The sequence below is a fragment of the Equus caballus genome, chromosome 30 (assembly GCF_041296265.1).
Source record: "Equus caballus isolate H_3958 breed thoroughbred chromosome 30, TB-T2T, whole genome shotgun sequence".
Classification (NCBI taxonomy): Eukaryota; Metazoa; Chordata; class Mammalia; order Perissodactyla; family Equidae; genus Equus; species Equus caballus.
This window is the reverse complement of record NC_091713.1, coordinates 32720170-32747953: the sequence shown is the minus strand read 5'-3', so window position 1 is coordinate 32747953 and position 27784 is coordinate 32720170. Positions and strand designations below refer to the sequence as shown.

Sequence of the window (27784 nt, the reverse complement as noted above, 5' to 3'; positions counted from 1 at the left end):
CTATTTGAGGAAAAGCTCCTCACTGTGCATTGTTCTTTTCCCAATAAGTTTATAATCTAGAAAGGGATTTAGGTAGGAGTGAATTACACAGATAATAATAATACAAGATGGGATAATAGGTGCTTCCAGCGAAGTGCAAATAAAGTCCTATGGGGGTTCATAGAGAAAGGTCATATTAAGGATGAAAAGAAAATGCTTGACTGATTTAAAGAGAGTCCTGGAATCAGTGGTTTCACCAAGGAAAGATGAAAAGACAGGACAATAGGGATTGACAGAATGAGCAAAGGCATAAAAGGATGCATGTGAATATAGAATTAGAAGAATAATAAATAGCGACGTTTGGGCAGAATATAGGGTATTTGGGATAAATTGGTGGAAAATGTTTGGGACAGTGTTGTGAAGGCCTTGTCTAACAACAAGGAGTGGGAAGTTAACAGAGGATGGTCAACGTGAGAGTCCTATAATTGTAATTAAGTTTTAGGAGTATTTATAACATCTGTGCAGCACAGGACAAAGAGAGATCACACTGAGGCCATGTGCTCAGTTCAGACACGATCATAGCATGAAAGGAAAACTGGGAGTGAGTTTTTGGCTGGGTGCAAGGAATAGACGGATTTGTGGCAAGATAAATTAAGAAGGTAGAATCTAAAGAAATCAACTGATTGGTCGGCATAGGTGAGGAAAAGGAAAAATCAAAATATCATTTTAAGATTTTCTAAATCCAAATGACTGGGAAACTGGCAGTAAAACTAAGAAAAATTACATCAAGAAAAAATATTCAGCTGGGAGTCGTCATAGATGAAATAATGGAAATGGTTTTGGAAATGATGAATTTGAGGAGTTTATGGACAAACAGGTGGGCATGACTTACAGGCAATTGAAAATAAGGATCTGGGACTTGCAGAAGAGAGAGGTTTATTAGGATTTGTCAGGCATTGTCAGAGATGGATAAGGATGTGCGCAAGTCCATCGAGTAAGGGATAATAACCAAGGGAGAAGCTAAAGCTCATGTTGATGGAGATGCTTCTATTGTGGTTGTTGGAAGAAGAATAGAGCCATCAGAGAAGACAGAGAAATAGACAAGAAGGGTAGAAGGTCATCGGAATGGTTGTCATATTCCTCACTAATGCTCAGGTCACAGTTTCTGCATGTACTATATCAACAAGTGTACTCAAGGTTATGTTTTGGGAAACTCTTATCTAACATATAAATTTCTGTCTCACTTTTTAAAACATAGGTTTTTGAAGATATTTCTTAGACTACTTTTTAATTCTAAATTTAGAGCAAGAAGTCCTTACAAACTCTTTCACTGTTTCCCTCTGGCTTCATTTTTTAAATTTTTTAATTCTCTATTAACTCCATCTAAAGAAAATAATTCCAGTATCAAATAAGGTGAGATTGATGAATTAGAAAGTGCAGAAAGAAAAGAATGAGGGCTTTGCGGAACATATAAATGGGTTGATTAAATATTTATGAGAAAAAAATAGAATGTTAGAAATGTCTAAAGCAGAAGAGTGTTACATGATGGCATGTCACCTATGGCAGGTTTAGTCAGAAGCTTGAGAAAAGGCCACTGAGTTTACAGTTTAGGAGATCTTTTGCTATTCGCCTTTAAGAATACAATTGAAAGTCAGTTTTAAGTGAAGAATGTTGATTTTTGCAGGGGCTCGCCAGAAGTAGTAGAATGAGGCAGGGAAGATTGCCTAACAATGGAAAAAATGTGCATCATTTAAAGGTTGTAGAGAGGACAAGAAAAGATGATGAATGAAGCAAAGTTTCTAAAAAGTGAAAATAAGTGGGAATAGAAACCTGAGGTCTGTTGATCAGCTTTGATAACATTCCATTCTTTTGTGAGAGCACAGAAGGTGGAACGTGGGACTTGAGAGGCTATTTTGAAGGCAGCAAAGGCAAGCTGAAAGAGCTTACACACAGGTGGTCCCTCATCCCTAAATAACCTGGCAAGCACTAGCTCAGTGATGAGCAGTATTGACCAGGATGTTGAGGAAGGATTTTTTACTGGTTTATCAGTATATCTCCTTGTCAAAATAGGTGCTCTATAAACATGTACTGATTGAGAAATCTGGATTTTGGTTATCTAGAAGAACAAAATAAAAATCAAGTAAATTAATATCCAAGATTTTATCCTTTAAGTTTCTTAGTATTCAAGTATGCGATGAATGTTGAATGAGGTATACAAAAAGCGACATGCTAAAAAATTAATCATGTGGGTGTTTTTGGTAAATTAATTAAATCTCTTTTACTAGTACAAGAGTGTGTGCAGATATATAAGCTCGCCAAAATATTAATCTGCATTTGTGAATGTATTTGCTCCAAATTCTAACTAAAAAGTAATATGAAATTAACTTTGTGCTTTGCTAATAGAACTCTTAACCCTGATTTAAAAAGTCATTAAAAAACACCAAGCAGATTCAAGATAATTTTCCATTGTAATCCTATGATGCTGACATTTGTAATTAATTACTTCCTTCCATTTATAAAATGAGAGCAAAGCATTATAAGGCCTTCTAGGCAGAGCAGGATGATATATATTATTTCCATTCTGACCTTCATGAACATTAGTGGATTTGATGAAGGAAAAGTAGATGGTGGTTGAATCTTGTGTGTTACAAAGGAATGAAAGGATAAAAAAGAGTTATGTGATATTGGAAAGATGGGTTGTTGTTTATCACCTTTTTCCTCTCATAAATTCAGTCAAACTCATGAACTCTTTTGACTCCTTCAATAGACTGTTCGACAGATGTTTTGGAATGAATAAATTATGTAATTGGTAACTATTTATAGCCTATAAGTCAGGCAAGTTTGGAGAGCAGAACTTCAAGTGAGCTCCTCCTCTCAAGTTAGAATTTTAGGAAACATTATAGTCAGGTACACAGAAACGGATATTGCATTAGCAACTGTATCCATCCCTAATACTGTTCTTTGATACTTTTAGTTCTGAAATATCAATATTAACAGCAGATCAGCATACACTTTCCTATTTGTTTACATATGTGTGTATTTATATATACAGATAATGTATACATATACAATATCTGTATATATTCAATATTTAAAAATGAATTTAATATAATATTCTGGGGGCTGTCCTGATTGCGCAGTGGTTAAGTGCACATGTTCCGCTTTGGCAGCCCAGGGTTCCCAGTTCGAATCCCAAGTGTGGACATGGCACCGCTTGGCAAGCCATGCTGTGGTAGGCATCCCACATATAAAGTAGAGGAACATGGGCATGGGTGTCAGCTCAGGGCCAGTCTTCCTCAGCAAAAAGAGGAGGATTGGTATCAGTTGTTAGTTCAGGGCTAATCTTCCTCAAAAAATAACAATAATAATAATATTCTGTAAGCACTTTATAATTCTTGAAATTAGATAATCTAAAATTAGCATGACTTAATCCTTAACAATTAAAACAGTTTAAATTATCATGGAGACTACAGGTTTTGAAAAACAAAGACTGATGAGTAAAAGCAATAAAAGCAAAAACTCTTTAAAGTATATGTTGAGGTTAGCACATAATGATTAAAAATCCCTGATATCAACTTACTTTATCTTCTATCATACAGAAGTGCAGGTCTGTACTTAAACCATCATTCTATTCATGTCGATAGCTGCTTGGCAAAACAACCACGTGATTCACCCAACAGCAAAGTTCTTATTCTTCTGTCACCGTAAATACCCTCTATGTCTTTATCAACTGCTTTCAAAATAGAACTCTATCTATACACACACATTCATTAAATCAAAAGGAGATAAAACAAGCCCCAGCATAGTTCCCAAACCTCTGCAGACAAAAATTCAACATACCTAGAAAGTTTTTGCTAAATTTACGATTTTTTTCCTGTAATCACTTTATAAGAAGCAACGATTTTGAAATTTTAGTACCATGATGGGCTTATTTCTGGAAAAGAATGAAGAATCTGGAGCTAGGACTCCTCGATACTCCTAGATAGTGGTGATTCTGCTTACTAACCCATGGAAATGGTCACTCTAAACATTGTGGAGTTTACATTTGGATGTACAAAATACGACTGCCGCAGGGTTGCTGCACTATTTTAAATTCATTGAAAGAAGATAAGTTATCAGACTTTTTCGTTAAGTATTTTAAATATATTCTTAATATTGAAGAAGAAACTGTCTTTCAAAAGTCTCTTGGTCCAACCTGGGCTAAGAGTAACTAAATTACCATAAGTCTTATGATTTTTAAAGTGCTTTTTAGAGTTGCCTGGATTATAGTTCCAAACTGCCGCTTTCCTTTATGATAACATAAAAGCCTGATACACTTTAGAAAATCACCTGTTTTCCTGCATTTTTATTGGTTAAGGAAAGTTACGTTCATACCAAATGTTGTAGATAGTTGGATTAAGGTTTATTTATATTTTACTGAATTCTGTCAATAAGAAGAAGATCATAGAGAGTGAAAACACATTTAGAACAGATAAAGCAACCTCTTAGAATTATTTTTCCTTCAAGAAGTTACCTTGTGGAAAAAGACTTATGTCTTTTATCTCCTTCATGAAAATAATATTAAATGAAACAAGTATTTAACATAATTTTGAAAGGTGCTATGCCTGCCTTTTGGATTTTATTGTATGCTGCTCACCATAGGGACATTCTATGATGTGTATGCTCTTTTTTCGTTATAATTGCTTTTATCATGTGGATTTATATCATGTGCTTTATATGTTAGACTCCCTAACAGCCAGTGAAACTTATAGATACTTTCTGTATTTATTTTTTGTTAGCTAATCTTAAGGAAGATAATTTATGAATATACCTTTAAATTCAGAAGGCAACCTGAGGTCTTAGAATTAACCATAATGAATATAACTCAAAAGAGATTCATTTATTTTTAGCAATGAGCACATTGCCCCTTTGTGTAATTTTAGATCACGAAAATTAGTCCCCAGTGGAAAGTTCATTCATTTGCCACAACACACACACATGCATGCACACACACACACTCTTGCTATGAATCAACAGTAGCATGTTTGACATAATGTGGTTACAGTTTTCATTTAGGAGTTTCAGATTGTCAAGCACTGTGCTAGCAAGAGAGCATAGAATCCTGAACTAAACTGACGCTCATCTGGACTTCATAGAATTTAAAATCAAATATTGTATTAAATATATCAATACAAACTGAAAAAAGTGATGTGAAGGACATTGATGGAGAATCAAAAAACCTAACGTGGGAGTCTGAGCTTGTCGAGAGTGTGTGTGATAAGCGCGTGAGGAAAGTGTCAAAAAACTCAAAAGCTTTTGAGCTGAGAGATGAAAGATGTGTGTGAGTTAACTAGGGAAATTGAAGTTGGAAAGTAAGGTGAAGATTTTTCAAGCCTCTTAAAGACCCTCGAATATTCTAAGGACTGAAAGTTCTTTGGAAAGAATGACCTTTAAAATAAGGGTGGAGAGATCATCAAAAGCCAAATGATATAGTGCCTTGTAGGTGGTAATAGAATTTTTGTGTTTGTTGTGAAAATATCTGCATAGTTCAAGAATCTCAAAGTGAGTGGGTATGGGGTGGGTTAAGTGTGCAGGGGATTGGCATATTAGGTGTGCCTTTAGACAAATAATCCTGATGATATTGTTTCAGGTGAATGGAATGGGGCAAGCATGGAGGGAAGGAGACCAATTAGGAGTCTCATCCAGGTCAAAGAGTGAGAATGGAGTTAGAATGAGAACAGACACACTCAAGATCTATTTGTGAATCAGAGGTCTTAGTGACCAGTTAGGTAGCATCAAAGGAAGGTTTAGAGTTTCTCCAGGATTTTTGGTGCGTGTTACGAGGGAACCAGTCAGGGCAAAAAGTAAATCATCCTTTTAGACATATTATACACCAGGTACCTTTGAGGCATCTGTGTGAAGCAGTGGAGATCTGGAACAGAATCTGGAACAGAGATGCAATATTGACCTGGGCTAGAGATCCAACACGGGAAGTCATTGGCTTATTATTGATAATAAGTTGAAGTTGAAGCACAGATGAAATTACCTATGATGGATATGTAGCCAAGTACTCTTGAAGTGCTCTCCTCCAGAAAATTTCCATTGAACTCTGTGGTTACAAGTTTGACAACTTGTACATAACTACATTGAAGAAGACTTTAAACAAGAAAATTATTTCGAGTGTTTCCACTTGGATCCAATGAAAGGGATATAGATACTTTAGTTCAACAAGTAAAACAGTTATACCAAGAAGGGGCAGAGTATGTATAAAATATTTGGGAGTTTCATTTATTCCTTAACATACTTATTGAGCCCTAAAGGCATATAAACAAGTAAGTTCTATAAAGTGTCACAAACACTTGTCAAGGAGATTAGTGGTGAAGGCATGGGGTGTGGGATGTTCCAAGCAGAGGCAGAAGTATGAGCAATGCTATGAAAGTGTGAAATAGCCTAGCTTGTTCAGAGAACTGTATACAATTCAGTGTGGATGAAGCTGAGGCTGAATTCAAGAGGGGGAGAGGAATGAGCAGGTACAAACCAGACCAGTAGCCAGAGTCCAAACTATGAAGCTTCGTAGAATATAATGAAGAGTTTGTATGTTATTATATTGGCAATGGAAATTTAGCATTTTAGAAAGAATCTTCTGGCTTCAATATGGAAGATAATTCAGAAATAAATCCAACCAAGTCAGATGCCAGTTATGAGACTTTTTTAATGATTTGAGAAAAAAATCATAAATATCAAATTGACGTGTTCTAATTGGAAATGAAGAGAGCCATCAGAGACACGGAAGGTTTTTGTTTACTATGAACTGAATTTGTCCAGTGTGTCACAGCTAAGAAAACTCCTAATGCTAATCTCGCTGTATATTAGTAGAAAGATCTTTCTGGCCATATCACCAGTGGTAACTGTTCCCATACCCTCCTCTCCCTACTGGTCACATCAGTCTCTTTTCCTGTGAACAATCATTGACATCGAGGAGAAATGTACAATGAAAAGTAAAAAGACAACCAGGAAAGAGTAAGCTAGATGTTAAGCATTCTGGAAACTGAACCATGCAAAAAACTGTTGAAAAAATGGTAATATTAACCTGCACAATTGAAAAAAAAAAACTTTAGCACGATTGAAATCAATTATACCTAGTTTATTGAAGAGACCTGACTCGGTGCAAGTAGGAAAGCCTTCCTGCACTTCTTCAAATCCATGCATCCTCCTTGCTATCTGTGCTCATCAGAAGAAACCTCAGGCAGGTCCCAGAGCTTTTCTAGTCTCTTCAATTGCAAAGCAAATCTCAGTTTAGTATTTAAGAAATTATGATCAATATACATATATTAATTTAAAATTCTCGTCCAGTTTAAGGCTTTAGCTGGTCCTCAGCTCCTAACTACAGTGGGCAGGGAATGCTTGTGGGGGCCCTCTCCTATTTCTACCTCCTCTCTTATTTGATGGCAGCTGATTTTGGCCCCCGCAGGGCTGAGGAGGCACAGGGAGTTAAGGGAAGTCAGTGTCTGGATGAATCTGCCTAACTGGCACCAGTGTAGTCTGGCGTTGGGCTGCTCTGCATGGCAGATACCAGCAGGGCTGCCTTTGGCTAAAGCTTCCTGGTTGCCTCAGTGCCTCAGGCTGGCCACTAGGGCTCTGCTCCAGACCCTGGGCTTCTGAGGTCCACTGTCTGTTGACGTCCCATTTCCCCTTCAGGATACAGCCCCCCTGAGTGTAAGCTCTTTTAAAATGATGGTAGGTTTCCTTCTTTAAGGTCTTTATCTGGTTCCCAGAAAACAAGTACCTTTGTCTTAAAATTGGCATAACTGTGGCTTACTCTCATTTCAGCCCTCATTCTCTCTGCTGTGTTCTCTCCTCATTTTTAGATGTTTTAGGCATTAGCCAAATACAGTCTCTACGTCTGAGCCAAGCTCTCTCAGGGGTCCTTTGAGCCCTTCTCACTTACCTTGAAGTGATGAGAGAAACACCATAGCACCTCTAACATCTCTATACAGAGGAGTTCTCATTGCTTCTATTTCTTCCACCTGCCTCCCTCCTACCACTTTCATATAGCCTGGAGGTGGATGATGAACTAATGATAAAACCTATTGCTTAATATTTTAGCATATAGCCAACACCCCATATAGAGGTTTGCTTTGCGATGCGACGGTATTTTGCATCACTGTAATGTTTTAAGCCTCCGGGACCTCAAGGAAAATTAAGAAAGACGTCAAATTTTATAGCCAGTGTTGTAAAATTATTGGAACTTACAGGGAGCCAGCTTGCAAATTGTCTTTCTAATACATAGATCTCTCCATGGCAGGATAAGCTGCTGTAGGAAGTTCTGAGTTCTTCTTCGTTTAACACCATTCAAGAAAGTTTCAGTGATGGCCTGTTAATATCAGGGTCAGCTTCACGGGCGTGTGATCTATGCAGATGGGCAGGGCTGCACAACTAGAAGGGCCTGCCCTTGTTTTAATGTTCTGATGTCACCATCTTGAAATGGTTAGTAATTTGTTAATAAGAGGGCCCTGCATTTTCATTTTGCGCTGGGCCCTGCAAATTATGTAGCCAGTCCTGATTAATATTATTATACTATATGGGTTGGGAGATTAGAATTTAGATGATTGAAAAAGCCCTTCTTTTAAGTTTTATTAATGTAAAAAGTGTTAATACCAATGAACATTGTTAACAAGCATGTGTATTTACACTGTTTAATATACTTTACAGTTTGTGAACATAATTCTTATAGTAAAAAAATTAAGATTGAGTTACTTTTTCACTGATTCTGTAGGTTTTTTAATGTTTTATTTTTACCAGTAATTTTTCTTCCATGAAATATTGTATGATCAAAATGTGTTACTCAAGGCTTGCTATAAACATTTCAGATTCAAGGATTACTATAAACATTTGTTTTGCTTCTTACTATAAAATTGAGAGAGCACAATTACCTTTAGAAAAATCACCTCTAAAATTCATTGCTACATCTTTATATAATGATTCAGTATTCTGTTAATGTCAGCATCCTTCTTGCTAGAGAAATTCTAAGTGCTGTCTTTTTTCCCTTTAATGGGATTCAGTATAATTGACTTTCATTTTTATTCGTTCTTTCTTGGAAGGGAAACATCTGGGAACAGATTTTACGAATACCCTTCATCTTGGAAATAATTAATGCCGTTCCCTTCATTATCTCAGTAAGTCCGAAAAGAATCTTTAAAATAAATGATTTTATTATTAGAGTTAAGTAAAGTCTTTAAATCTAAATGCTAATAAATAATATATTAGGTCAGATAAGTGAATTTAGGCTTTGGTTAGAATCACAGTGTTTTTAAAAAATAAAGTCAAATCATTTGGATAACTGGATTATAAAATTGAGCAAAAACTAATCAGATTTAGTACAGTAGCAAAATGAAATACTTTTTAGAAATATATGCTCCAGAGGTGCCATTTAAACAAATGTCAATATTGTCTAAACAGACTAGAAATTAATCACTCCATTTCTTGTGTATATTCTGGAATTGAAAAAAAATAGAAACCAAGTAGAACCAAGGATTTATAAAAGTTTCTCATGCTGAGAATATATTTATGCCTAATTTAATCACAGGATTTACTAAGTCCATTCTGTCTTTCATAAGAAATTTACCAAAAGCCAACAACCAGCAAGTTGCTTCTTTGTCACAGTACTGTGGAGTACCAGTTCCACGATGATCCCTTGCAACTACAGTCCCATAAATACATAACAAGCACTTTCCCATTGCAAAATGAGGTTTTAATCTCTATTTGATAGAGTTATAATAATGTCTGTTGGGAATACGCTTTCTAACACTTTATTTGAGTTCGGTTTGGAAAATTGTGAAAATCAGTAGATACTATCTGAAGCTGTTGCTCACTTTTGACAATTATTTTAATTTGCGTGATTTATCTAGAGGATCAACTGAGCTAGATAACCAAGCCAACTGAATAAAATTCCAATTGAATATGGTTCCCCAATGTCACTTAAACTGTTTGAATCCGAAGAGAATAAGTGGTAATGTTATAAATTGGCAAAGTCTTCTCTCCTTTTTCCTGCTGTTCACCTCAAGTTGCAGAGAAGAGAGAGGCGATGTCTGTTATAAACTGTCGCACTAAAAGATTTAATGATAGAATTAGCATATTTATAGCTGACACCCAGTGAGAGCTTATTATTTCCTTTCCACTTCTACAATAATTTCCCAAGAATTTTCCCCTAAATAAGACTTAGATAATGAATGAAAAGATCATATCTGCTCCTTGCATTTCATTAATGAGTTTAAAGTATTTGTCACATGTTTGAAATCATTCTATTGTCTTTAATGACTTTTTTGTTTTACATTTCTTTTCAATCGACTGGGTATGATTTCTTGCTTTGAGATAAAAGTTTAGTTTTGACTTGTTTTTCAGATTTTCTGGCCTTCCTTAAGGAATCTGTTTGTTCCAGTCTTTCTAAACTGTTGGCTTGCCAAACATGCCTTGGAAAATATGATTGTAAGTATAAAAGTCAAGTGCAAATACAAAAATACTTTTTAACCTCCATTATTTCTTATTCACTTTGACTTGCTCAGATTAAACACGGAGAGAAGACGATTTGAGGTTTTAGTCTTGTACTTCCTCATTCTGCTTTCTTCCATAAAATATAAGCACATACTATTGGAATTTCAGTTATAATTAAATTTCTAAATGTTTCACTTTTAAACTGCTTTTAAATTAATTTAGTATCTTAGTAATTAGTTTTATTTAAATGTTCGTAAAAATAAAGAAGTTTTGGTAAAATCCTGTCAAATAATTAAAATGATATGTTGCATAAATCTCTAAGCTAATAGACCTAAGTCTGCTTGTATCCTAATCAGAATGAAAGTTATAAAATGCCCATATTGCCAAGACACTACCTTTGTAAGACTCTGTGAACTGGTATACAAAAATGGTTCCAATTTTCTAAATCATCACCAAACCAAAGCTAACTGCTGTTTGGACTGGTCCAACTTCTTAGCCAATCTTCTGAAGACAAACAGCCTTCCTCCCAAGGTAATCTGTTGATGCATAATGGGACCCCGGGTTTTAAGGGTTCAGGTGGCAATGTTGTCAAGCGGTTCCTAACTGTAAGTAGTTTCACATTCCACAAAAATCTGTGGGGTTTTGTAAGGCTCTGTACTGGATCTAGAAGCTCCTCACTTCAAGTCATCTGTTTAGATTTGGCCAGGTTGGGTTGTGAGCAGGATATTAGGAAGGAGAAAAGGAAGCAGGAAGTAAGAGTTGTAGAACTCAGAGATGGGCCACAGTTGCATTTTGCTCAAGGCTGACTTTGTTTGGAAGGACTGGTTTATAATCATGAACAAAATACATTTACGGTAGGCTTCAATGCTTATAAGTGAGCTGTAAGACATTGGCTCTTAAGTCATTTATTCTACAAATGTTAATATGAGTCCACTATATGCTAAGTACTCTGATATGAGAGGCAAATGATGTAACTTCTTTGCTAATTTCCTCATCTTCAAAAGAGAATCAAAGTGGCTGCATTACAGACTTGCTGTGAGAATTAAAAGAAATTGTATATACATGCGTATATATCTATGTGTGCATGCATAGATATACATGTTATTTATAATATAATATATATGATATTGTATCAGTTATAAACATAGTAAGGGCTCAATGTTACTAATTTTACTACATTGTAAATTAAATTTGTTTGGAGGCAAGCTTGTTTTTCTTTTAAAAAATTATGAAATTCTGACAAAAGTTTTGGTCAAAAGGAATATGCGAATAACATTTGAGTATTCACACCCGTATGAATGTTTCCAAATATTTATACTAAGTAACCACTGGAGTCTCATGAAAGCACATGGCCAGAGGATGGGAGAGTATGGCCAGTGGAGTGGTTTGCAGAAACATCGGGCTGTCTTAACTGTCCCAAAATAAAACCATTTCACTAAATATAGATTGCCCAAATTGCTAATGAAAAACACACACCAGGAAAAAATAAACTTCTTGGCTAATTTGCATTATTAGTTGTTGGAAAAAATAACGTAACCAAGAGAGGAATCATTAGTCAGTCACTGAGAGTAAGAACAGTGCTTTGCGATATTAATTTAGGATTCATTTTCCATTGTATTTCTTTATTTTGCTTCTCCTCCTCTCACTGTTTGCTAAATTTTAATTTATTTTTCTGCTCGTTAACACCACTGTCAGAAGAAAGTAAGGGATGAGAAGTGAATTTCTAATCAACTTAGTTTTTTGTTGTCATAACAGTTCTGGTTAAATGCATAGTAGAGGAAGGTAAGATACTGGCTTATTAAGATTTTATGTTGGTGAAGTCATTTATCTCACGCAATACTGATTTTAAGACTGTTAAAGCTTTATTATAAAAAGCTGAGATGAACAGAAAACTATAAAGTAAAAAATTATGAATACCTACAAATCTACCACACAGACTGAATACTAGTGATAATTTATATCCTTCTAATATTTTTTGTGAAAAATTGTGCACATATATGATACATGAAATTATATTGTATGTTCAACTTTATAATTTGAATTTTGTCATACACGTATGTAATGGACAAGTTCCTATGTCATTAAATATTCCTCTTCAAATCATTTTTAATGATGCACCTAAATCCACTATATAGTTTTGATCACTTTATTCAACCATTTTTTATTGCATATTTTAGTAGTATCGAATAGTCATTATTTCACATAATATTATAATTTTGTAATAAAGATGAACATGCATAAATATTGATTTCCATCTCTGATGATTCTCATGTGGTTAATTTTTAGAAATTGTATTATTGAGTAAATACTCATTAAATGAATGAATGAATGCATGAAATACAAAGGACGTACTTGTGAATTTTGACCTATATTACCAAATTAACTTCAAGAAATTTATAACAAATTACATGAGCGGTATCGTATGTGAGTGCTCATGTTTTGCATCTTAAACAATGATGGATATTATTATTTTTTAATATCCTTCAGTTGGAAAGATAAAAAGTGTATCTTGGATTCATATGTCTCAGTATTAATGAAATTAAACTTTTGAAAAATTTGGTCATTCTTTTTATGATAAATTGTCTGGCATAATTCATGTTATTTTTCTGGATTCAGAGATGGAGAGGTGATTGTAGTTTGACCCAGCTATTACTTTCCCCTTAACAAATACATTATTTTCTGATTTTTAAAATTAGAATTTCCCATAAAAGACCATGCTTACCATGGAGGGCTTTTGGGGTGTCTGTGTAACATGTCTAAAGATGTTTGTAAGGCAAGTAAACTGAAATGTGGTTCTTTGGTGGTCTCCCATAGTATTGTCTTTGTAATATGAATGCTATCATAAGGTATATTTAGACCTAGGCAAAAATGAAAATGTGCTGCTATATCCATTTAAAGTATATGTATTGAATATGCACAAGATAGTTGAAATGTAACATAGTAATAAATGTAATGAAACTCGTGAACATTTATCAAAATTTAAAATATGCTTTTTCTGTATTGTTTTAGAATGATCTACACAGAGCCATTCAGCGTACACAGTCTGCAATGTTTAATCAAGTTTTGATTTTAATATCTACATTACTATGCCTTATCTTCACCTGGTAAGATTGTACATCTCGGCATTTTAATTATGTTTGATTTAATTATAGTTTCCTAGAAAGCAATGTTATAAACAATTTTAATTTAGAGTTGGCTAAAATAAATCATAGGAAAATATTCACTATAAAATGTAGCGGACCTCCTACAGAGGGAAAAGTGAAATTCTTACTTCGGTTTTACATAAAAACAAGAAAGCACATCCAACCTTTGGTATTGTTACTTACTGCAACTCGGATGTTTTCTCAACTGCTGTAAACAACCAAATCATGAGAATTTGTACTGCATGTCATAGTTGTCAGACAAGAATTTTTCCTTCAAACCCCTGACATGGAGCTGCCCTTAATCTTTCTACAATCTTCAAAGCAGAAACACTGTTGAGAAAACTGTCATTGCGCGTCACTGTCGCTGCCTGTGGCTTCTCCCCTTGATGTTTTAGTGTGCAGTCAGGCAGAAAGCAAGAGCAGATCTCCTGACAGTGCAAGGCAAGGTCTAGTGCTTTGCTTTATTACGGAAAACAGTTATTTATTCTTTCGGATAGTCCCACTTCTTTTGTTTCTTTTTTTTTTTTTCTGGTGAGAAAGATTGGCCCTGAGCTAACAACCATTACCAATTTTCCTCTTTTTGCTTGAGGAAGGTTGTTCCTGAGCTAATATCTGTGCCAATCTTCCTCTGTTTTGTATGTGGGATGCCGCCACAACATGGCTTGATGAGCCGTGTGTAGGTCTGTGCCTGGGATCCGAACCTGCGAACCCACTTTGACAATTGTTGGGTATTCCTATGTGAAATGGTGCACTGCACAAACAGATTCATGTAGATTCTTAGCTAGGGAAAAAAAGGTGAAAATCAAAAAATGAGTTAGAATAATATATCTATTTTTCAGGAGACTTAGATATTATGTGCAATTGTGCTTTGACCTGAATTTGACCTATTGAGAAAGAGAAAAAAGCTAATTAGGAAGTTCTAAAGTAGGAAGAATGCACTCATACACTAGTACAACTGAACTAGGTATGAATATACTTATAGACACATGTACGTAAATATAGATCTAGATATATAAGTATGGACTACTTTGAATCAGTAATATGCGGTTAATATTTCTATTAAATGGATTTAAAATATGTTTTATTGCATACTTTCGTATTTCACAAAACATATTTTAGGACATTTAATGTCTTTACATATAAAATATCCCTCTAAAATTGACACAATGCCATCTTATCATTTCAATTTTGTCTTTGCTTTTCACAAATTGTGTTTATTGTTCATCTGGCAAATATTTAACTGTGTAAATATGAGGTACTGACAGCAATGACTTCCCTCCTTAAGTTGCTAAATTCTTAATTTTAGAATAATGACATTATTTGAATAATTTAGGAGATTTCTCATTTTACTTGAGGAAAAGTGCTTAAAATTAAAAATTTTTATATACATATGCCCATGCCAATATTTCAATTGCTGAAAAATTACTAAAGGTAAAATGAATGCTTTCTAAATATTATGTGGAGTCAAAGTAAATTTAGTAAAGAGGAAATTGAAATATTAATGCTAAAATAAGGACAAGTTATTTTTAAATGATAACACCTAGTTCAGTACTGTTGTTCTGGAAGCATCCTCAGCAAAATGAATCATCTATATTTGGTTCTCTTTTGGATCTTAGTTTCTGCTATACATCTATTTCCTGAGTAGTTTTTATTTTCAAAGAAAGCACCTAGACAAATTTTGCCACCTTCTTATGCCAAGGGATACAACAGTGCCAGATGAAGCGTTTTCATGATCTGTATGACATTTCCGTTATGCAATTTATGCATCATTTAAATATTTGCGTTTCACTGTTTGTTTTATTTGCAATTGTAGTTGCTTTTGTTGTTGTTGGGTGTGTATGTGTCTAAGTTTTGAGTGGCAGTTTTGACAGATATTATCTAATGTCACAGCTGTCACCAATATGTGGATATTAGTCTGTCCCTTAACATGCAATTATTATATAGAGTTATGTTTTGTTACATAAAATGTTGTTTTTAATCATATGTACATTAATACAGTTACATTAATATATTTTTAAATTACAGTATCTAGAATGGTGAAACTGAAGTTTGATTTCTTTGCATAATCTTCTCTAGCCTTACAAGCAAAAGTCTTCTTAAATCATGATCATCACAGTATGGTAGAATAAGTCTTATTTGCATTCACCATCAAAAGTGTAGTTATCTATAAGAAAAATATAAACAATGTTATTTTGGTGATAATATATCATACAGCTGTTTTAATAAAGACTTATGCCACACACTGTGAAATACAGATATACACAAAGATACAACAACTTAAATGAGTAGAAATGTCTCGGAAGTCTGTGCAAGGCTGTCACATCAGTTTAATACTGTTGGAGACTAAATTTCCTTATATCTTGCTTTCTGCCATTCTTAAAACATAGTTTCTATCTCATGGTTCAAGATGGCTGCTCTAGTCTTGCAATTACATCCTAACTCCAGCCTGTAGGAAGGAGAAGATAAGATACAACCCAGAAATTGTGTGCATAATTTAGACTAGAATTTCGTTATCCATCCACACATAGTTGAAAGGGTGTCTGCAAAAATGCAGTCTAGCTGGGCAACAGTATACCCAGCTGGATATTGTACTAGCATGAAAAAGAGAAAAACGGGATACTGTGGAAGAATGAACAATCTCTGGCACGAAGTCATGAAAGTTTATATGTTTTTAAACATGTCTTGTTGTAAACTCAAGGCTATACTAGATTAGAGCCCTTGGCCAATGTACTTAATTTACCTAGCCTTATTTTCCACATCATTAAATGAGGATAACATTAATCACCCTATAAGATTTTTGCTGATTTTTTAAAAATGAGGTTAAATTAGATATGTTTATAAAATGTCTAGCAGAGGGCATGGCTTATGGTATGAACACTCCAAAAAATTTTTTTCACTTAAAATGTCCTCTTATATAAGATGATTAAGTTATCCTGTGAATCCACAAGAACTAAGTTACTCTAAAATATCAAAGGATGGTAACTTACCAATAAAACTGTGAACTGAACCAAGATGCCTAAAGTATATGTAATGGGTAATAAGAGAAAACATCTTCCTCTACTGTAATGTATTCAGGTTTTCTGTGCTCCCTGCATATTTCTAATATTTGTTTCTTCTAGTTAGCCTCACTAAGTTAAAGATAGTGGTGGCATCTCCCTCTCTCTGGGTACATTTATTATTTTTAATTTTCTGAACACAGCATCGCAACGTGCCCATGGCTCCAATCTGACTTCAATTATCATGGTTTCTTTATTTAACCTTAGAATAAGATGACAGGTAAAAACCAGGGACATGATAAGTAGGAGAAATTCTAGGCAGCAGGCAAGGGAGTGACTGCTTTTTAAAGATAAAAATAAAAACTAGTTTTTAGACTGTTTAGGAGTATTTCTCTTATGAATAAAGATCTTGTCATTTTTGGCTTGCTCTCTGAACATTGAGCCATATACCATGCCAGAAACTCCCGTTATTTTCCTTCCTGACTTATCAAAGAAGGATATTTCAGATATATATGTGTATATATATAAATGTATATATTTGCATATATGTGTACAATTCATACATATATTTTACATTCATGGTGAAGTTAGTCATAATTAATTGCTGTTACATTATATCATTGAGGAGGACTATCAATGCTTGTCCAAATGAGAACTTTTAATACATATGTCAGAACTTAAGCCCCCAAAGATTGGGGAACTAATACTTGATGAATTGGCTGTGTTGTTCATGGATCTCACAATCTTAAAATTACCTATTTTGGAAAGCTGCTATATAGTTGTAAAATGTATCTTCTCTTCATCATTATTAGCATTACAAAGAACTATCATTAAGCATCTGTCTATGAGAGACACACGCTCAATGCCAAACTGAAATATAAATTGAGCTACTGACCCCCTCTCTGCCGGGAATGTGCTCGGAATTGTTTTTTTCTGTCATTGTAATGGAATTGGACTAAACTTTCCACATGTTGGCTGTGTACCCCTCTTGATCAATAATACACACTTCCAAGACAGCTGGGGATTGTGATTCAGCCTGTGTCTCTGTAACAAAGCAGAGGAATCTCGTATGTCCGGGAATTAAGTGTATTACTTTAGCTTAATTATCAACATATTCTAACCAATAATAAGTACTCTAATTTATAATGCATTTGGTGTTTCTAATTTTACAGTAGTAAACGTTTTGCACCTACTTTGTTTCAAATCTTAGTTTTTACGTATTTTCACGTTGTTTCATAGAGTTATAACATAAAGATGTATATTAGGTTAATGGATATTTTATATTTTTGTCCAATGTAAAAAGTTCAGTTCATGTCCTGAGTCTTATTTAAGGAGAAAATAAGTCCACTTAACTATTGTTTAAAAATATGATCTAGTTAACATTATTAACATCGTTAATTCAAAAGTATTTGGCATTTTTTTGCACATCTCTGATTAACACTTATTTGAAGGTTGGATGCTTAAGTTCTTGAACCCTACTTACTAATTCAACTCTTAAGACAAATAGTTGCTTGGGAAGTGGACAGTTGCGAAGATAAGGACTGGAGTTTGAAGAAAGCATTAGAACATTGTCTAAGGGTGTTACCACCATCATGATTCTTGATTACTAGTTTTGTTTAGTCAAATTTTTTTGCTTACATTATAAATGAAGAACAGAAAGTGCATTTGTCTAAGATCTGGCAACTGACTAACAGCCCCCAGGTTTGTATTACACTAGAACAAATAGAAAACTATTTGTCCCGACTAAATTTTGCATAAGTGCGCTACCAGATTTTAGGTAGTTAATTAGGCAAATAAGGTAAATTCAAGTTGGGAAAAAGGAAAATATGATTATTTAACATCTAAATAATAATAATATAATTATTGTTAATATAAAAATCTAGGAAAGGTAGTTTTGAATTAAAATTCTGTATCCAAAAAACAATTTTTGAAATAGGACAACAATGTATAGTTATTTTCAAACATGAAGATACTGAGAATAATGGCTAACATTTCAGGTGGTTGCTATGTTTTAGGCACTTTTCTGAGCACTTTATATGTATTAACTAATTTAATCTTTAATAGCCTAAAGGTAAATTCTGTTATCTTCATTTTATAGATGAAGAGACTAAGGCACAAAATAATCAAGGAATTTACCAAAAGGAACAGCTAAGTAAATCTGTCTTAAAGGTCTGCTGATCTGTGGTCTACACTAAAATATCAGGAAGAAATAAAGACATTACCTACACAGGAAGAAAAATCAATCTGATACTGTATTCTCATCTCAGCTAATAGTTTCTAGAACACTGATCACAAGTTTCCAGGGTGAATTGACTTGCAACCTAAAATTTGGTAGAATTTAAACCCTGATTGAGTTGGAAGGGTAATGTATAGTTATTTTCAGACACACAACTTAAAAAGTATGTTACCTGCATATTAAGGATGCAATACAGAAATAAATAACAAAGATAAAGAAAAAGGAAAAAAGTACAGATCATGAGAAGCAATCAGATATGCAATAGCAATGCGTTGGATCTCTCTCTGGTAAACCCATTTTCACAGTGCATTTTATCAGAAGTGCAGTTGAAGGTTGGTCCAGGCTGAGGTGGAGACACCATTTTTATTTTCCTTGGCATGGACACCTAGCCAAGAGAGGCTTCCAGTTGGAAGCTGGGGTGAAGGCGTGAGAGAAAGCCAAAGTCATCAAACCACACCAAACGAGAACTAACGACTTCCAATGGTCTTTATAAGAAAAGTTCTGTGGGAAGGGCTCTGTGACATTAGTTTTATACCCCTCAAGATGGTCAAACACATGTAAAAGCAATCAACTGATAAGCTCAAAAATGAATATACTTAGAGAGTATGAAGAATATGAGGTCTCCTGGAAAAAATTACTCTATGACAAATCTAGCCAATTAAAAAATAAAATTAAGGAAAAATAAACAAGAAAATAAAAGAGTTGAGATAAGAGATGAATCTGTTTAATTGTAGCAACAGACATGAATGCTCAGTTCCCAAAGAGACTTTAAAGTGTCACATGATCATAAGAGTAATAGTTAGTACTTATTTAATGTTTACCATCTTTGCCAGTCTTTTTTTATTGCTTTACGTGTGTTTGTTTAATTTTGTACAACAACCTTCTATCATAGGTATTATTATTCTCATTTTACAGACAAGAAACTTGGCACAGGAAAGGTTAAACAAAAAGATAAACCTTAGTCTATCTAAGGTCCACAACTAGTAAGAAGCAGAGCTTGGACTGGGATCCAAACAAATTTGTTCCAGAACCCACGTGCTTAAGCATTGTAATGTTATTTGTATGATGTTCTAGAAGTCATTAACCTAGATGTATAAAAATAATAATTGAACTAAAACAGTCAGTTAGAATTATAATTTTCTCATTTCAATTATTGTAAACTTACTTTTGAAGTAGAATTATACTTTAATTAAACCTTAAGATGACAATATGTTAATTTTTGAAGATATTTTTGGGACCAGCCCCATGGCGTAGTGGCTAAGTTCGCATGCTCTGCTTCAGCAGCCCTGGGTTTGCAGGTTTGGATCCTGGGGGCGGACCTAGCACTGCTCGTCAAGCCACACTGAGGTGGCATCCCACATAAAATAGAGGAAAACTGGCACAGATGTTAGCTCAGGGACAATCTTCCTTAAACAAAAAGAGCAAGATTGGCAACAGATGTTAGCTCGGGGCCAATCTTCTTTACACACAAAAAAGATATTTTTCATTAACCAAAGAAGAATACTTTAGCCATTACTATCTCTTTTGTGTGAATAATCAGTTGTCTCAAATACAGCAAGTTTCTAATCTTTACTCTGTTTTATTTTTTAATTTCAGCAAAAATTTATACAATTTGTTTAGATAAAATTAACACGTATGCATGATTACAATTTGTTCAAATTATTTCCATTTACTTGTTCATCGATCTCTCTGTATTTCTACGTATCTATAGAGATGTAGAGATAATATTTCAAGTGATTATGTATAGATACAGGATTACGGGTAATTTTTTCCAACTTTCTTATAATTTCTGCTGTGGTTTAAATTTTCATAATGAATATATATTAGTTTTGGAAACAAAGCAGAGTCACAAAAATTAAGGAATGTAAAAAGAGACAATAAACTACAACATAAAATGCAAATTGTAATGGTCACATTCAGTGTGATTTGTGTATTTAATTTCTTCCCATTACTTAAAGGATTCTCATATTAACTTTTTTAAAAATCCAAATTCCCCATCTTTCTCTCCTACTTGTTGGTTGAGTGTCAACTTTTAGATTGAAGCTCTTCTGTGCAGTTTTCTTGAAGACTAGCTGAATTACTGGAGATGCCCAAGCTTTATGCTTCTGTTGGAAAAAATTGTAAAATGTATAATGCTGCTGTAATTATCAATGTTTTTTGCTAGATTTTTATGATATATAAGAACAAAGATTCAATTTTCCTTTCTTACGATTTTATGCCAAGCATCTCTTATGGTTGGAAAATACTAGATGCTTAACAAATCTTTGCAGTTGATAGGCAATAACAATTAGGGGCTAAAATCCCAGAGCAATATCCTTATCAATTGAAAATACTTAAATATATTGTAAGCTAAGCATGTTCAAGCCATATATTTTGAGAATGTTCCTTTAAATACCTTCTTTTCAGAGTTAACTTTGATGTGAAGTCTTGGAAGGAATCTTTATAATCATAACCTTCTGCGCCAGTATAGTTTCATGAAGACCGTCTAGGATTGTTAACTTCTACCAAAGAGATATAATTGGGTAGTAAAACTTCTACAAGTTTTTAATTAAAAAGAAGTACTCTGAAATAATTGCAGACACATACCTCATAAATAGGAACTTCCAGATAAATAGAATTTTGGCTGTTAATTTTGTCTCCATATAACTTCTGAATTTTTGTCTTGAGAAGTTTTCTTCCTTGAATTTTAGAATTTGTGAAAGCAGAACAATGTAATAAAATTACTAAAACTATCACCTCCTATGTTGAGCTCAGAAAGAAACTGATTGAATTCTAGAGAGCATTGTAGGACATGTGCTACTGTGTTTCTCACTTCCAATCATCTTTTAAGATTTTTTTAAGTTTTTTTTCGACTTCTTTCTTTGATTTTTTTTGGTTCCTGAAATCTCTCTTTTGCATCTCCTATCTGATCTAAATTCTGATCCTCTCCTCAAAAGTCTGCTGGTAATCTATTATTTGGAATAAAGAAAATACATGTTTGTGTCTCAGGGTATGGGGGGTGTGGTCACTTTTCATGAATTACTAAATTGCTGTGTATATTGACTTTAGATTAATGGCTTATGGTATGATTCACTAACTTTTTTTGCATAGAGACAAAGACAATGCCCAGGGGAGTAAGAACTTTCTTTTAATAGAAAAACTAGATTTATCATTACTTCAGAAAGAAAATTTCTTCCTAGAAAATATAGAATCCCAACATCTCAAATTATCTTAAATTCCATGGGAATATTAGGTTTTAGGCAGATGCTCTGCAGGAAATGAAAATGATTATTTGGAACAATTTAATTGGCATTCTTTTGTTAAATACCAAAGTGCATGTTGTGGGGTGATTTGAATGCTAATGTCTGAATTACAAGCATGAAATCAAAGTGTTAAATGCTTTCAGCACTAAATGCCCCACCGCTAATTAAATTTTTTCAGTAAATGCACAACGATGGCATTCATAGAGAGTGCATGGCAATTTAAGTTTATTTATTTCCACCATATGACATTTTTCCCCTGAAAACATTTTCTTGTACAAATTGACATTTACTAGGTAGCGAAAAAGTTTACAATCTCAATATTTTCTCTCCTTTAAACTAATATTTTCCTTATAAACCTTGCCAAAGCTTGAAAAATTTGTATGACTAAATGTATAGCTAACATTTTAAAAGAAGCAAATTTTAAAAAACACTAAATACAAGTGATTAGTAATTAAGGTGCCTTTGTTATTATATATAGGACCCATTTGAGTAAGCAAATCAATTATGATTTTTCAGTCATTTTAAAGAGGATAACATAAGAGTCTATATTTTAAATCCTAATTAAATTTTCAGATTTTGTTTTAGGATTACATAACACTGAAATTTTTTTATGGGTCTGTGTCAAAGATAATACTTAAGAATGTTTTGTAAAGAAGGAAACCTCACAGTAGACTCTTAAACCCAACATTCTTCATGAAACATTTCAAAAATAAACTGCATTTTTCTTAAAAAACAAAAAAGAACTTTAACATTGAAGCTTTAAAAAAAAATTTTATTCATTTAAATTCTTGTAATATTTGAAATATATGCTTATCTAGTATAGTTTTTCAATGCCTATGTTATTTTTTGGTTCCTAGTGTTGCCTTTTTAATGAAGCAGCCATATATTAACAAAAAATACGTATGACGTTGTGATAGGGTAAGTGTGACCCGTTGCAGGTTGGGGCTGAGATGACCGATAAGTCTCACGCTACATCTGGTCAGCCCCAATCAGACCAGCACTGGGAACTTTGTCTTGAACAATTTCAGAAGCTTCCCAGTGCCCAGGGCCCCATCTTGTAATGCTAGTTCTTATCATTGGGAAGAGCCCAGGTCCATCACTGCTGTGAGTGGTGCTCCTTGAGGCCATCACTCACCTGGGTGCTCTCCCACCTGTCCTCTCCTGCAGTGGGTGAGCCCATTCTCCTCCAGGTCAGGACAAGTTGTACGCTGACTTATGTTACCTACTGGCTCCTTCTTATGAATGATGTGTGAGAAATCTTGACTAAAATTTGATAGCTTTACAGTCAATGAAAAAGATTCTCCATCCTGGTTCAGTCTGTGCTTAAACTTTCGTGTGCATTTCATGTACATTTCACCCTGGTGGTTCTTAGCACAATCATTTTTGGTCACTTATCATGAACGTCCTCAATTTCCAACTTAATGACAGCTGTTTTCACACCAGAATGAATACGGAGTTGCTTTCTTCGGTAAACTTTAAGGCGTGCTTGCTCTTTGATATAATGGCAAAAATCGCAAATTGGAGCTGTACCATCCCTGGGTTTGTATTATGCTTTTTCCATTAATTAATTCCATGACTATATCTTCACATCATGTATTGTCCTCTTACACATTTTTTAAGAGGGTAGATCTCATGTTACGGTTCTTACTACAATTTAAAAAAATTTCAAAAACAAGTGACACGGTTTTGATGGCAGATTGAATGTAATATATGAGAGAAAGAAACATTGAGCGATGACTTTGAGATTTTCATTTTGGGAAATTGACTGAATGATAGTGCTGTAGAGGAGGACGAGGAAATCTGGACAGGAACAAAAAGAGGAGGAGAAAGAGTCTATTGTAGTTGAGACGCCTCTTAGAAACCTAAGGTGAGTGTTGACGAGCTACATGTTTATAAGAGCCCAGAGTTCAGGAGACGGCTTGGGACTGTGTGATAAATTTGGTAATCATCAGAATACGGATATTCATTAAGGCAGGGATTAGAAAAGAGCACCTAAGTGATGAACAAAGTGGAATTTTTAAACTAGAAACAAAGCAAAAACCTCAACGGGGTAATAGATACCTTGTATAAGGATAAACGGCACAATTTTTAAGGAGGCAGGATCTTCATTCGCCTCTGTTTCTAAAAAAGGTGGCAGTTAAATATGTAAAGTAAAAACTAGTGAAATTGCAAGGAGAATTTGATAAAAATATAATTGTAGCAGAAGATTTTAATATATTACTAAAATGGATCCAAGAATATTTTTTATTTTCTACTTCTCCAAACATAGCCTTTCCTATACCATCCAACCCAGATGGTTGTCTATTTTAAACCATAGTCAACGTCAGAGCTTTTATAGTACATTTTCATTAAAATAAAAGCATTTTCTTACCATCAAGCAACCAAATCTGTGCAGAATTCATACATCTTTTCAAAACATCATAAACTCTATTTTTTCTCTTTTAAAATTCCACCTCATATTTCCATCCTGTCTTTCCCTTCTTATGAATTCCTCTTCTGTTACGTTAACTCCTCAAATTGCTTAGACGCTTATGCATTTCAACTGACTTTTAGAATATTTATACTCAGGATCATGTATCATTGCTGTTCTTCTCCCAATTTCCTATTAGTAATTTCTGTAAATTATTTCATCGTATTATAATTGACCCTCCTTCTTGCACATAATCTTTGCAAATGTATTTTAAAGTATTTCAATTCAGTGTTGAGAGACTCATTTCAGCCTCATCCGCTTTCTCTAGATTCAATGTTTAATATGATGCTATCACCCCAGGGTTATATTAACTTTCACCAAAATTTTGCCATACAAATGTTATACAGACTATTTCTGATTATCCCTAAGAATCCAGATTCCTTTGATTACTTCATATTCTTTTTTGGTTCCTGTCTATTAGTCCACTGAATCATATTTATTATAGATTTTTGCTATATCTTTATATGTAAGATTTTGGTATTTATTTTAAGGTTCCTGGTTTGGTTGAAAATTGATCTTAGGATGTTTTAAATACCTCATTTGAATTTTATATGAGCTTGTTCCCTCTAGTGTGCCTTCTGTGAAGGTGAAAACCCACTTTCAATCCCCTGGTTTATAATGATCTTTTACAGTGACAATTGGAGCGCTCCATCCCGCTTTCATCAAGTGAAATATCCCCCAAGCACTTTAACTTTTCTCCCCAGGCTATTTTGGTTTGTTTGTTTGCCTTTAACTAAATCTTTTCTATTTTATGATTATAAATACAAAAATGGCCCAGTGCTGAATAACCACAGAGACCAAGATAATTTCTGTAAAAGCATTTTATAGGGTCTGGCCCAGAGGTGTCGTGGTTAATTTCGTGCGCTCCACTTCAGCCTCCCAGGATTCGCAGTTTCAGATCCTGGGCGTGGACCTAGCGCTGCTCATCAAGCCGTGCCTTGGCAGCATCCCACATGAAACAGAGGAAGATTGGCAACAGATGTTAGCTCAGGGCCAGTCTTCCTCACACACAAAAAAAGCATTTTGTAAATTATAAAGTGCTATTTAAGTATAAAGTAGTGTTTTTGTTTTTTTTTCCTTTTTCTCCCCAAAGCCCCCCGGTACATAGTTGTATATTTTTAGTTGTGGGCCCTTCTAGTTGTGCTGTGTGGGACTCCGCCTCAGCATGACTTGATGAGTGATGCCATGTCCGCACCCAGGATCCGAACTGGCGAAACCCTGGGCCGCAGAAGCGCGGTGTGTGAACTTAACTATTCGGCCATGGGTCCAGCCCCTAAAGCAGTGTTTTTTATTGCCATAATTTAGGGGATAGATTTCTAGTTTAGCAAAAAACTTGTTCATCTTAGGCTTTATTTCTCACAGGGGCATATACATAAAAACAGCTATCTGGAGGGACTTTAGGGAAAGACAGAAATTCATTGGGTTTGAAGATATGTTGGCTGTGTCACTTTCTTGCTGAGTGACTTTAGTTAAACGATAGCCTCTCTGAGCCTTAATTTATTCATTTGTCAAATGGAGACCGAAAAATAGTATATAAACTTCCACAAAAGATTTGAGGCAGTTTTAAAGACAGACATGAAATTGGGTCATTATCACAAAATAGGAGAAACAACAAATCAACATAGAAGGGAGAAAGTATAAACCTGATATGAAGCTTCTAGGCAGCTGAGGTAGAGGGAGAAATGTAATTTTACTTAGCTCTCATCGTCAGAGGGAAGAAAGCATGTAAATTCCTCAATGGAATTAATGTCCTCCTCTTCCCCTATTCCTGCGGGATTTAGGAATCTCATTCTGTAGGCATTATGATAGAGAGATGTTATATATGATCTGTGTAGAAACACAATGTATGTTATTTCCTATAAAAATTTTTATAATGGAAAATTAGCATTGCTTTCCTGCCTATTGGCTTAATGTTTTCTAAGCCTTCATAAGAGCCATGTGACCCTCTGAGGTAAGTGTTATTATTTCTAGGTTAGAAAGGTGACAAAGAAGGTTGGAGGAAGGAGATAAGCAATTTTGGGGGGACACGAGCAATGAGCCCAGGTTTGTCTGACCAGGCTCTTTGTCTTTTCCATGCATGAGAGGGCTTAACAGTTTCTTGAAAACAGTTCTTTCAGGGCACAGTGTGTTGTGCTACAAATGCTTTGTAGGGTTCAACTTTATCCTAGGAGATAAACTAGGACATGTAGAGGAGTGGAAGGCTAATCTGTACTTTCACCTTTCTCCAACATAATTTTCTTTGCAGACATTTGATAGAATTTAGAGAGAAGGTTATCAAGGTTCTTCTTGCTCCCCAGGACCTGCCTACTCTATCTGCCTAGGTGAGCTCATCGATAACCACAGCATCCAAAACCATTGGGCTGATAATTTCAATGGTCCAAAACAGTATATTTGATTCTTTTCTCTTTCCAGGCAATTTTTCCCTCTATCTTCTCAATTATCCCACTACTCAACCAGGCCCTTAAAAAAGTAACATACTTGGAGTCATCTAGACTCCTCGTCTTTCTTCATGCTGAGCATCCAATCTGTCAGCAAGCCTTAGTGGCTTTAGGGCCAAAATCTTTCCAGGCTCCATCCACCTCTCTATCTGCACTGTCCTTAGTCACCAAACAGCCACTTTCTCTTGCTCAGATGATCTGGTCTTTCTGCTGACTTCTTTGCTCTCTTACAATATATTTCCACAGAGCAGTAAGAATATTCTTGCAAGGTTAAAAACCTCCACTTGTTTCCCAATGCACTTGTACCAAAGAAACCAAAATACTTAATGTGGCTTTCCATGGTCTGATCCATGCTTACCTCTCTGACCTCAACTTAGACTGTATATTCTCTCAATTGCTGGGCTTCCACACCACTGCTTTCTTTATGTTAGTTGATGACACTATGATGATTCTTAACCTGGAGTTTTTTAACTTAATGTTCTCTTTGCCTCACATAATCCTCACTTAGCTTTTGGCCTTTTGAAGATCTCAGCTCATATGTTAAATCCTTAATGAAACTTTTCTTAACAACTCAATCAAGGGTCCTGAACGTTCCACTACACCACCCCCCACCAGTTGTTCTGTAATATATTAGCCTTCTGTTGTCTTCAATCATTTGCCTTTATCAGAAATTAGGTTTTTATCTTTTACTTTATAGAATGAAACTGAGTTTGTACAATATGTTTGGACAAAGTATTTGATTGAAGATGTAAAAAAATAAAACTGATTTTATTTTAAGTTCAGTTACATCAAAAGAGATTAATAATGACA

At 34.6% G+C, this 27784-nt stretch overlaps 1 protein-coding gene across 13 annotated transcripts in view; it reads left to right on the top strand.

Annotated features, from left to right (window-relative positions):
• The window catches only part of KCNT2 (potassium sodium-activated channel subfamily T member 2), a 350894-nt gene that overhangs the window by 102076 nt on the left and 221034 nt on the right, over window positions 1-27784 (top strand). For all 13 annotated transcript variants that reach the window (XR_011434198.1, XR_011434197.1, XR_011434196.1 and 10 more), the window contains exons 6-8: window positions 9060-9134; window positions 10360-10443; window positions 13459-13553. Coding sequence is in view for 8 of the 13 variants with exons in the window: in XM_070255832.1 (XP_070111933.1) it covers window positions 9060-9134; window positions 10360-10443; window positions 13459-13553 (254 nt within the window). In the remaining 5 variants the exon portion in view is untranslated. The remainder of the gene's footprint in view (window positions 1-9059; window positions 9135-10359; window positions 10444-13458; window positions 13554-27784) is intronic.